General features: G+C 49.3%; 1 protein-coding gene across 1 annotated transcript; it reads right to left on the reverse strand.

The window, feature by feature from the left end:
* Positions 1–1,182: 1,182 nt before the first annotated feature.
* Nhlh1 (nescient helix-loop-helix 1) lies at positions 1,183–1,584 on the reverse strand. Its single transcript, XM_042682369.1, has one exon. It carries the CDS (start codon positions 1,582–1,584, stop codon positions 1,183–1,185), a length of 402 nt encoding a protein of 133 aa, XP_042538303.1.
* Positions 1,585–12,219: the final 10,635 nt, after the last annotated feature.

Here is a 12,219-nt window from a genome sequence, read left to right on the forward strand (position 1 = left end):
TGTCAGAAGCTAAGAGGATCCCACACACACCTGGGGCTGGAGAATGAGCAAAAAAAAAAAAAGAATGGCAAGGGAGGAAGCAAGACCCAGCTAGAGCTTCTAGCAGCCCCTTTCATTCTACCCCCCAAAGTGCACAACTCGGCAATAAATAGTAATATTTATAAATAAATACATAAATAAATAGATGAATAAATAATACATAAATAAATATCCTTGTAGAGCTAGGAGTTCATTGTGAATTCACTTCTAATGCACAGATTGGAGGCCCTCCATACTTCTGCTGAGCCTGAGCTACAGTGAACAGGTGCAGCTCAGCAACATGAGGACACACCTCTTCCCTGGCCATGGCAGCATAAGGAAGGAAAAAATAAACAATTATAAGAAACAGGCTCTAGGGCCAGGAGAACGGAGTATTTCCAGATGGCAATAATAGGGTGTTTCTCCTGCCCCTATGAGGCTCAGGTGTGGGCTTGCACATTTTCAGGGAGGCTTTGAGGAAGCTGGGGTGAGACCTGGCCTGGGCCTGCAGCAGATGCTCTGGGCTGTTTGGAGATTCATCATCCCCTATCCCAGGACTAAGGATTTCCTTCCTCTAGTGGCACAAGAGCAGGGACTCTGGGCATGGGAGGGCTCAGGGAGATGGCCAAATAGCTCAACGAGGGCAAGGCACTCACTACTAAATCTGAGGTCTGTCCATGCTAAGCCTCAGAACTAAGATGGACAAAAGAAAAGCAGACAGTTGTGTTTTTGTGTTTCCCTCTCCCCCCGCCCTAATTTCTGGTTACTGACATTCCCCTTGGTAGAGGAGTACCTGGCTCATCCACCAGCGCCCCTCATCCCTCTCCTTTCCCAGACGTGGATAGACAGATCCGCTCTGGGAGGAGGAAACCCAGGGCCGCCCTGGCTTCTGTTTCGGTTGCCTTGCCCCCACCATGTTCAGGAGAAGCTAGAACGGGTCTGGGGGGGCTGGAATGGTGTACGTAGGGATAAAGAAGCAGCAGCTGATGAGAAAGCTAGACTTCAACTCTACTAAAAGCAATTCTGACCTTAGAAGAAACCCATGGCAAAGGCCCTCCGGGATGCCCAGGTCAGTATTAGAAAGTGGCCTTCAGGACCGCCTGGGGATGGGATGGAAAGCCGTGAGAAGGGGCGCGCGCAGGGCGGGACCCCCCCCCCCTGCAGTCAGACATCCAGCACGTGGTTCAGGTAGGAGATGTAGCAGATAGCGAGGCGCAGGATCTCGATCTTGGAGAGCTTCTTGTCGGGGGGCAGCGTGGGCAGCAGCTTGCGCAGCTCGGCGAAGGCCAGGTTGAAGGCCTCCACGCGGATGCGCTCCCGCGTGGCGTGCGCCGTGCGGTACTTGGCAGTGGCGCGGCGCCGGCGCCGGCGCTCCTCGCGGCTCAGGTGCTGCAGGTCTTTCCGGCCCGCTTCTCCCAGCTCCGAGCCCCGGGCCTGGCCCCCTCCGGGACCCCCCGACCCAGAACCCTCGGGGCCCGTCCCGCCCCCACAGTCGCTGAAGCCCGACTCGGTCTCAGAGTGGGTGGGAGGCAGGTCCAGCTCCATGGCGTCCGAGTTGAGCATCATGATGGAAGCCCCCTGCCCGGTGGGATCCGGATCCCCTCCCCACCCCTCCCGGTCCGAGCTTGAAAGCTGACTGTGGGAGGGGCAGGAAGGGCCGGGGGGAGTGGGGTCTGCCACTGAGCTCTGGAAATCAGAGAGCTTCCTTAGGGTTCCATGGTCAGGGTTCCAATCTGAATCCTGAAAAAGAGAAAAGAAAACTGACAGAGATGGAGGGTGGAGTGCGCAGCGCAAGAGTTGAGGAAGTGGCCTGGGAGGAGTGAGGACCTGGAAGTGAGAGAGAAGAGCTGAACCAGAGGGGTGGGGGTGGGGCGGGAGGCGGGCGGTGGACAAGGGGAAAGAAGTGGGAGGAAAAGTAGTTAAGACGAAGGACAATCCAGAAAGTAACAGGAAAGGAAAGGGAGAGATGATGGAAAGAACACACCAGACAGGCTGGCCTTGGGCAAGAGGACTGGAGATGGAAAACTGTTAAAGACTTTGAAGAAGGCACATGGGAAACCTTTCATGACGTCAGACCTGTAGGTTATTTCTTGGATCTAACACCAAAAGCATAAACAACAAAAGAAAAATGCTAATGAGACTACATCAAACTTAACTAGTGTACTACTGGAGACAACTAATAGGGTGAAAAGGCAACTTTTGCACTGAGAAAATACTTGCAAATCATCTATCTGATAAGTGGTTAATACCTAGAATATATAAAGAGGTCCTACAATTCAACAATAAAAATATAAAATAATCCAAGTTTTAAAAATGAGCAAAGAATAGACATTTCTCCAAAGATGATATACAAATGGCCAACAAGCCTGGCCAAAGCCAGGTGCTGGTGGCTCACATCCTAGCTATTCAGCAGGCTGAGATCTGAGGATTGTGGTTGTTACTAAACTAGCCTGGGCAGGAAAGTCCATGATACTTTTATCTCCAATTAACCATCAAAAAGTCGAAAGTGGAGCTGTGGTCTTGAGCAAAAAACCTCAGGGGCAGCACCCAGGCTCCAATTTCAAGCCCCAGGACTGCCACAATAAATAAATAAATAAATAAATAAGTGGAACATCACTAATTACTAAAAATAAAAAACACAACATGTGCCATCACTTCACATCATAAAAAAAACAACAACAAACAAACCTAAAACAAAATCAGTACTGGAAAAATGGGAAAACTTACACTCTGTTGGTGGGATTATAACATGGTATAACTGCTAAGGAAAACAGTATAGATGTTAGTTTAAAAAATTAAAAATGGAATTACCATATGATCTAGTGTTCCCATCTCTGGATATGGGTCTAAATAAGGTAGGCTCTCATAGGGATATCTGCACACCCATTTTCACAACAGCAACACTCACAATACTCAAAAGGTACAGGCTACTCAAATGTTTATTAATATGCTACAAAACAGACTGAACATTGAAGACATTCAGCTTAATGAAGTAAGCCAGTCACAAAGGGCAAATGCTTTGATCCACCTGGATAAGATATCTAAAGTAGTCTAGTTCACAGAAACTGAAACTAGGGCGGTGGTTGCAGGGGGCTGGAAGGAGGGACCAAAAGAGGAGTTCTTGTTTAATAAGTATAGAATTTCACATTGGCAAGATGAAAAAATTCTGGAGGTGTGTTTTACAGCAACTTGAATGTGCATAACACTATTGAGCTGTGCATGTAAAATGGCTATAAGAGTATCTTCTGTTATACATTTTCTTTTTTTTGCCATAGAATAAATAATTACAGGGGAGGAAAGGGGAAGAAAGCAGAGCAAGACTGGACTGACAGCACAAGAGAGGCCTTTCTCAGCTGTGAGAGGCAAACTTTAAGCCTTGGCCTTGGGATCATCTCTCTCAGTAGGGCCCCTCTGACCCTTGTTTCTTGAGGGTGGGGTAGCTAAGCACACAGATTGGCCATTGTAGAGTAGACTGGACATATGGAGCTCACAGTACAGCCCCAGTTTAGTCCTTCCCAGTCTTTCAAGACCACTGTAAATGTTTGGTTCTGCCAAGGAAAACCATCTCCTCACCTCAGTCCCTCAGTCCAGGACCAGCTGATCTTCCATCTTTGTCCTTAAAACTTTCAGCACTTGCTATTCCCTGGCACTTTTGGAGACTCTATAAGGAAGACTGAGAAGAGGTAACATAATCAGCCTTCTACCCCTGAACTTGCTCATAGTCTAAGGTGGTTCGGAAGTGGATTGCTAAGGAAGACATAGTTGCTTCTTGGGGTTATCCCTATGGGGTTTAGCTAAGGTTTGTTTGTCCTGGGACCAGAGAGATCAGGGCAAGGCCGAGCCTAGCCTGGGAAAGGCTGTGGAAAGGGGTTTCCTTGGGAGAAGTTGGGGGAAACACTGGGCCATCAACCATGAGTTCAGCTTTACATAATAGTCAGAAACAGAAGCATTGAGACTCCTTGACAATCACCATCTCCCCTTCCTCCCCAGCCTTAGCTCTCTGGCCTGATATCTCATAGGAGTCACAGCCCCCCTCCCAACTCCAAGTCTTGCCTCACCCTACTACACACAAGACAGCTTCAAGTCAAGTAGATAGTTACTACACTCTAGGGAGAACGTAAGGTCATCAGCATCTGATGATGGGAAAAAGAAGTAAACACAGGGCTACAGGCATGGCTCAAATAAACAGTAGAGCTCTTGCCTAGCAAGCACAAGGCCCTCAGTTCAATATGTAGTTCGACAAAAGAAAAACAAAAATCGTATAGACATAACCAAGATGAAAAACAGAAGGTGAGAAAGTGGTTGATGTTGAAAGTGAAGACATTCTCCAGATTTGGGGATCCAAAGGAACAAGATAGCATGACAGTAGTATAGGCTAATTATCTTCTGGTTCATGGTTAACATCCCAACCTCCCACTCCCAAGCTTATGCTGAAACCAGTTCAGCTGTAGGGTTCTTAGTACATGGATCACAGAAATGCTCTTGTCCTTTCTTTTCCCCATCCCCTTGCCACGCCCTCTCTTCCCTTCTCTCCACCAGTTCTCCATCGCCAGTCTTGGCAGCAGTTTCTAGTTTCCCAGCAAGTCCTCATCCCCAAATCCACTTCTGTTCTCAAAGTTCCAGGTTCGAAAACTCTTAATTGCAGGGGAGCAGCAATTGTAAAGCTCGGGGATAGGAATGACCACTCTGCCTCCACCAACTGCAGCTCGGCACAAAGAGAAGTGAGGCAGAGGCAAAGGCAGAGATGGAGAAAGAGAGAGACATAGCATACAAGAGAGAAGTAGAGGAAGACGCTGGGAAAGAGGGATTACACCAGAGATTGGGAGGGACACTCCCACTCCTCCCCAGCCCACAGTTCCCCCTTTACCTAGGAGGACCCTGTGAAGGGATCCAAGCCGGCAGGACAGTGGGCAGGGTCCAGAGCCCCAGTTTCCTCTGGCTGCTTAGGGCTCATCCGTCTGCAAAGTTAGTGATCAGCTTTCTAGAGCTCTCGGGGGCTTCTTGGCACAGCAGCAGAAGCTTCAGAATTGATGAGAGGGATATACATGGTGGAGAAGTAGGACCTCAGTGGTGAGAGTGGGTTTGGCCAGGTATCAAGGCCGCGCACGCACGCTCACACACTCACAGACACAAACACATACACACCTGAATGGGCCCAGCCCTATGTATATATATGGAGTTACACACACACACACCCCCAGCTCTCCATTGGTTGGCCCAGGCACCCCCCTCATCAATATTAAACACCCAGGCCAGGCAGCCATTGGCAGAGGGATCTGGGAACCCCCCCGGGAGAACTGGGAGTGGGGGCTGGCCCTGGGGGGGCAGGGAGTGGGGGAGCAGGGACATCTGTTCTCCATGCATATTTCATAAGCAAGAAATGGAGAGCTGGGGAAGGGGTGGGGCTGGGGCGAGAGCCAGGGCAGGACCACAGATGAACCCCCTCAGCCTCCCACACCAGAAGGCAGCAGAGGCTCCCAACAAACTGCATACAAGTGTCATAGACCCATTCTGAGCCCTAGCACAATTTTGATGGTGCTTTTTCCTCGTGTCTTCTACTTCTTAAGAAGAAGGCTTTCCAGACTACTAACAGGAAAACAGCGAAAGAGCAAGTGACCAGCATGAAAGTGAGAAGAGGGACAGAGCCATCATCCTCACTAAGCTCTCATCCTGCATAAAGCTGGCATTCACTACTTGCTAGGCTACCCCTGCCCCCAAATCATCATTCTAGGGTTTAATCACTCCTCCACCCTCTTATCTAGCCACTATCCTTCTAGCTATTCTAACCAGGCCAGGAGCAGGGTCTGATCCTCCACACAGACCCATAAGGAGTTTTTCTAGTTTGGCCAGTCCAACCTGACCTAGTGGAAACTAGGGGCTCTTAGGAGGAAAAAGAGGTAAGGAGGACTCAGGGAGGGGAGGGAGGAGTGGATGGATGCCGGGAGGGGAGAACAGGGTAACTCAGGCAGGCTTCTAGTGTGTGAGGCATCAAATGAGCAACAAGAAAAGTAGATACAAAATGATGTGCAAATGAGCACTGATTAAGTTCACATCAATAGCTCAGCCATCTCCAGCATGGGGGGGGGGGGCAAAGTTCCGAATGGCAGGAGCAGGGAGGGGGGCACAGGGCCAAGGGAAGCCCAGAGAGGCAGTGGGCTGGGTTTCAGCATGGATGTTTCTCTCCCAACTCAGCTGTTGAATGTCTTCATTGAAGTTCTGTGGATATTCATAATGAACCCTTACCTTAGAAGCTGTGCAGCTCAGTGGAAAAGGCTCTGTCAGCTGCGCGATCTTGGACAAGTAACAACCTCTTGAGCCTCAATGTCTTATTCTGTAAAGTGGGGATAATTATAGTGGTTTCTTAGGTTGCCATGGAGACATAGTGTAGTGAGACTAGACCTCAGTAGGAACACAGCCATCTTCACTGTGGGAAGGATTTGCTACTTCCCCAAGTCTGACCAACCTTTTCTGGATTTTCTCCAGGGTGAGGAATTCCCTAAGGGGAGTCCCATAATTCTTCCCCAAGCTCCCTTTCTCTCCCTGCCCCCAGGCCTGGGAGGTGCCAACTCCCACCTGGGCAGGCCCAGACAGGTGCCCAGGCGCCAGCAGATGGGCTGAGCTGGAGGGGAAAGGAGGCTTGAGGAGGGGGGATGTAGGGGGGGCAGGGGATCAGGTGGCATCTCAGTTCTTGCATCATCATTGCCATGGTGCTGATTAAAAACCAATCTCCACCTAATGAGCCCCCAGCAACAACAATTCTACCTCCCCCACCTTCCTGCCCTTCAACCCATCCAAGAAATTGGGAGATGGAGAGACTCAGGAGAGAGTACCATGGGGGAGACAGAGATACGGAAAGAATGGGAGATGAAGAGATGTGGAAACAGAGGGCAACAATGAGGGAGATACAGGGAAGGGCGTGACATTGAGACTCAGGGAATGGGGGGAAAACATTGGGAGAAAGCAGTCACTGGGTAGCAGACATGGGAGAGACATGGGAAAATGAGAAGATGCAGTCAGGGAAACAGAGACAGAGGGGAAGCATTCAAAAATAGGTACATAAATAAATGAAAAGGTATGGTGAGGCAGAACTGGTAGGTGGCCATGTCTTTGCAGAAGGCTCAGAGACCTAAGATAGGGTGGCGGAGGGCGGGGGGGTTAGAGGCAGAGAAGACATTCAGAGAGAGCGTAGAAAAGAGGAGGAGACTGTTAGGGAGAACCAGATGTAGAGGAAACATCTATTCAGGGATGGAGAGATGCTGATACTGGGACACAGAGCCTGAGGGAGGTCCCATAGCAAAAGGGAACCATACAGATAGAAGGAGAGGGGGAGCAGAGAGAAGTTGTGAGACTCGGAAAAAATGATGAGAGGTAAGATGGAGAGATGGGATAAATAGAAGGAAGGAGATGAAGGACTATTGTTGCCAAAATGAAAGCTCAGATCTTGAAGGGTAAGATGTTGGGGAAAAAAAGAAGCAGAATTTAGGGAGACCTTTAAGCAAAAAGAGACAGTGAGGGGTAGCAGGGAGAGAGAGGAAAGAGCTAAACCCTTGATGCCAGCCTCCCTCCTCGCAAGCTGTTTAGCTCAGATACTTCAGTTTTGCAACCTTCAGTGCTGAAGCACCCAACATAAGCTGTCTCCAGTGCAAGGGGAGAGCAACAAGGTGCTCTGGGGACCACTTCCTCCACCTCTTATCCAAGGATCTCTTATCCTGCATCTCTTATCCAAGGATCTTGGATTCTGGGGCCACTCATGGAGGTCTTTCTGAGGGATTTGGTTTTTGCCCCTTAGGACAGTAACTATAAACAAAACAAACAAAAAACTACTCATGTGATAAAGAGGTGCTAAAAGCATGGAGGGGAGGAACTCTACCAAACCTGGGCTCAGTTAGAAATGGGTCCAAGTCCTGGTGTCCTTGGACAAGTCACTTCACCTTGACTGAGTCTTTTTAGCATCTGTGAAATGGGATAGTTACCTTCCACATAGGGCTTCTGTGCCATCCAATTGAAATAAGTGTGAGAACATGCTGGATAAACTACAAAGTGCTCATCCTGATCCCCGCTGTGTTCGAGTGGTGATTGAAAGGAGGCAAGAAGTTTCATATGCACAAGTATCTGGAGCATGATTGAGGAAGCTGGGGCCAGCTCTGAATTTAGAACAGGCTGTCCACAGTCCCAGCCCCCGAGGAGCAAGGAGAGCCCTAGAAGCTGGGGGATGGGGGAAGAAGAGCAGGGCCTGGAGAAGGGGAGGATGATTATGTCTTCGTGGTTTATTGTTACTATTTTGCATTTCATAGGATTCACGTTTTCAGATTAGGATTCCCAAATCTCTTTCTAGCCACGGGAAGCCTGTGGTGTAGATTGCAGGGAGGTGGGAGAGTAGACATAGGGGTGAGGGCCTGGTCCTTGAAGGTGGGGGAGGGCCTGGAGGAGCTGGGAAGTAGTGGGTTTGGCAGGAGAGGGGGTGACATATGTGGGGAGCCCTGGGGACCCAACCAGGCAAGCGGCTGGCAGAGAGAGCAGACAATGTTAACCCTTGCTGTGCCACACTGTCTGACCCTTCCAGGGAGTACTGGTGGCCAGGGTGATATTTTCCAAAACACTGGCAAGGTTTGGGGTCATGGGACCAAGGTAAGAAAGAGAGCTGTTGTGTTTTTGAGAAGTGGCAGCAACATCTCGGCAAATCGTCATCAAGGAGTTTCTCTCCTTGTGTTTTCACATGGTCTCTGTCAGTCTGTCTTTCTCTGTCTCCACTTTCGTGCCTCTAGAAGGTGACAGCGGGTCTCCACTCTAGCTAACTACACAATCTGTCACTCTCTTTGCTGCCAGCCTGGCTGGAAGCCCCCCTTCCCAGTGCCCAGCCCCTGAGCCCTCTGCCCCTGGCCCCCTAGGCCTTATTGCCTTTGTCTCCTAAGGCTGCCTCTCCTTTCTTCTTCCTCTCCACTCACCTCTCCTCAGCTCAGAGCCCATCTCCAATCTCATTACAGCCTCAGCCTCCAACCACTGTACCACCCCCACCCCCAGCCTCTTCTCTTCCCTCCCCCATCCATCTGTCTTCCCCGAAGCTCTCCTCTTTGTGTCCACCCATCTGTCACCACCAGCACTGGGCCTACTCCCCTCCTGGCCACACCCGCCTGGCCTTTCTCCCCTCCTGCTCAGCTCCCCTTTGCCTCTCTCCTCTTTTAGCCCTACTAGGAATCTTATATCCTCTGCTTCTTTTCACAAGTTTGCTTTGTCTGGATACTCTCTTACCTCAGTTTTTTTCTTCTGTCCCTCTAATTTCTCCAACCCCATCTCAGTTGTGAGTTGAGGGAGAGTGGGGACTCCAGGGTCCTAACCCCCAGCCCCTGAGCAACCACCAAGCCAGTGGAGGCTGGCAATGTTTGCTCACAGTTGCATCATCTCGGGTCCATGGCTTTTCCTTAGGCCCCCTGAGATGACCCTTTGCTCCTGCTCCTAGTTTCCCTGTTTGGGCTCAGGAGCTACTGCTGTCCTTCTACACTACTGGAGTGTAGAGCTCCTATACCTTCTGACTTGGAATTCAGGAAGGAATACATATCTATCCTGAGACCCATTGGGGCCCTGAACTTCTAAGGGCCTTCTGCTTCCGCAGCTCAACTCCAGCCACCCTGCCAATCTTCTATTTTGGAGAATGAGATATTGAGTGACACGCTCTCCTTTAAATCCTGTTAGGCCACAGTTTCCAAAATCCATACTATCCCTGGACTGGGAAACAATGGCATCCCTCATGGGTCTTTCCCCAGAGTTGACCCTAGCACTACCTTTGAGAATTCATTAATTGATTAGCCTTTCAAATGGCTCTTGCCCTGAGGAGTTTAGGGGAAAAGCAAGAGTTGGATACATCACCAGCTGTACTTCCCAGAACCAAATTGACAGAGCCAGGTAGACAGCATAGAGCAGCTCCTTATTTACACCCACATTTTATAGGACCCAGCAATGGGAAATACCCTTCCCAAGGTTATACAGCATGTGAAGCCGACCAGAAAATCTGGTCCTGAACTTTTCCCACAAACTTGAGGCTCCTCCTTACTGGCCCATTGCCTGAAGCAAATCAAATCCTCTGGTCTCTGAGCTCAGAGAACCTGTTTAGGGCACTGATCTTGCACGGAGCATTCTAGCCTTGCCTATTTGAGTTCCAGAACTATATAACTTCCTGCCATCTAGACTCTGGATCTGGAGACTCAAAGGAAAAGTAACATATCTCTTAGCCTGTTGGGTTTTTTTTTTTTTTGTTTTGTTTTTTGTTTGTTTTTTGGTTGTGGAGGATGAATTCTGGGCCTGGCCCTGTCCCTTGGCTCTTCAGCTCAAGGCTAGCACCCTACCACTTGAGCCAGAGTGCCACTTCGTTTCTTCTGCTTATGTGGTACTGAGGAATTGAACCCAGGGCCTCATGCATGCAAAGGCAAGCACTCTACCACTGAGCCAACTCTCTTAGCTTTTTATTATGCCAGTACAGAATGCTTTGCCTGTAGCCATGTTCAATAAATGTTTATTACTATCGTGGCTGTCTGTAGATATAAAGCATGTTCTAGTCTTAGCTCTGTCTCTAATTTGCTGTGTGACACAGAACAAGTCATATCACTCCTCTGGGCTGGTTTTCCCCATCTATCCAAATGAATTAAAATGTGGGACATGATGACTCATGCCTATAAACTAGTACTTCGGAGGCTGAAGTAGGATCATGAATTTTGAGATTCCTGTTTCAAAAAGAGGAACAAAAATAGCCCATATACATAACTTTTTTTTTTTTTTTTTGGTCAGTCGTGGGACTTGAACTCTGGGCCTGGGTACTGTCCCTCAGCTCTTCAGCTCAAGGCTAGTGCTCTACCACTTGAGCCACAGCACCATTTCTGGTTTTCTGGCAGTTTATTGGAGATAAAAGTCTCATGGATTTTCCTGCCTGGGCTGGCTTTGAGCCACTATCCTCAGATCTCAGCCTCCTGAGTAGCTAGGACTACAGGTGTGAGCTACTGACGTCCAGCTCACATACATCACTTCTGAGATTGTATTGCATTCCTTTAAAGAAACAAAGCTGTTCTGAATAAATACCAATCTCTAGATTGAAAAAAAAATCTCCTCCTAGGCTGTGCCTTTGGGAGCAGTGGCCCAGATGTTGGAAAAACAGTAAGCCCCTTTAATTCAAATAGGCTGAGGATAGATACTAGCCTGTGCGTTAAGAAGCCAGGTGTCACAACAGGTAGACAGACTGGGTCCTGCATGAATTAAAATGAAGAGGAATGCTGTGAAGTAGCAAAGGGAGTAGTGGGAAGGGGAACTCTTAGGGAAGGAAAAGGGGCTGGGAAATGATTTTAGAAGGCACAGGGTGAACAGGGACTACACTAGTGGGGAGCAGGAAGTTAATTGATAAGCATGTAGCCCCTAAAATGCTTCTAGCCCATTACAGTCTTCAGCTATCTGGTGAAGAGCTAGTCCCATGGAGAGGGAGTGTTGGGGAGACTAAGTGGGTTATCTGGGTGGCTTTGTGCTCTCCCATAGACCTGGCCTCTCTAAGTGCCATGGAAAGGGCTGGGCTTTTTTTTTTGGTCGGGGGAGATGCTGTAGGTCAAGGGAGCACAGAAGGAACATGATGAACTGTGTTCTGGTTCTTACCTAGGCACAGAAATTGGGTACATCTTAACCCCTTCTTTCTTACCCACCCCAATCCTGATTCAGTCCAAGCCTCTGCTTCCCTGTTCAGCCCTCTCCCTGGTACCCAGCCACATCCCCGCTTCTCAAAGCTGCCAGCAGGATGAGGGAGTTTACTGCTTTGCCCGCTGGGAGACCTGTTGGCCGAGGGAGGCATGGAGCTGGCCCAGACTATGGTGGCAGCTGTGTTCAACTCCCGCCAGCACAGCATACAGCTCCTCCAGCTCCAACAGGGGGCCAGAGGGAGCTTCAGGGCATATTTCCTATCTCAGAACCCCAAACCTGCTCCCTCAAGGGAGCCTGGACAGAAACGTGGAGAAAAATCATCTCCTCTCAGCTCAGTGACCTAAGAGATATGTTTGGGACCGGTGAAAACACTGCTAGTCTTCAGGCATGTGTCAGAAGCACCTTCTTGGCCAACAGTGAGGAGAGGCTGGGTTTGGTCTTCCACTCCTGCTGCTTCTCTTTCCCCATCAGCTGACTCAGCTGTTACCCACAGCCATTTAGCAGTTAGTTGTGTTTCATCCACAATTTTGC

This window comes from Dipodomys spectabilis, unplaced genomic scaffold, assembly GCF_019054845.1.
Source record: "Dipodomys spectabilis isolate Male_0828 unplaced genomic scaffold, ASM1905484v1 ptg000069l, whole genome shotgun sequence".
Lineage (NCBI taxonomy): Eukaryota > Metazoa > Chordata > Mammalia > Rodentia > Heteromyidae > Dipodomys > Dipodomys spectabilis.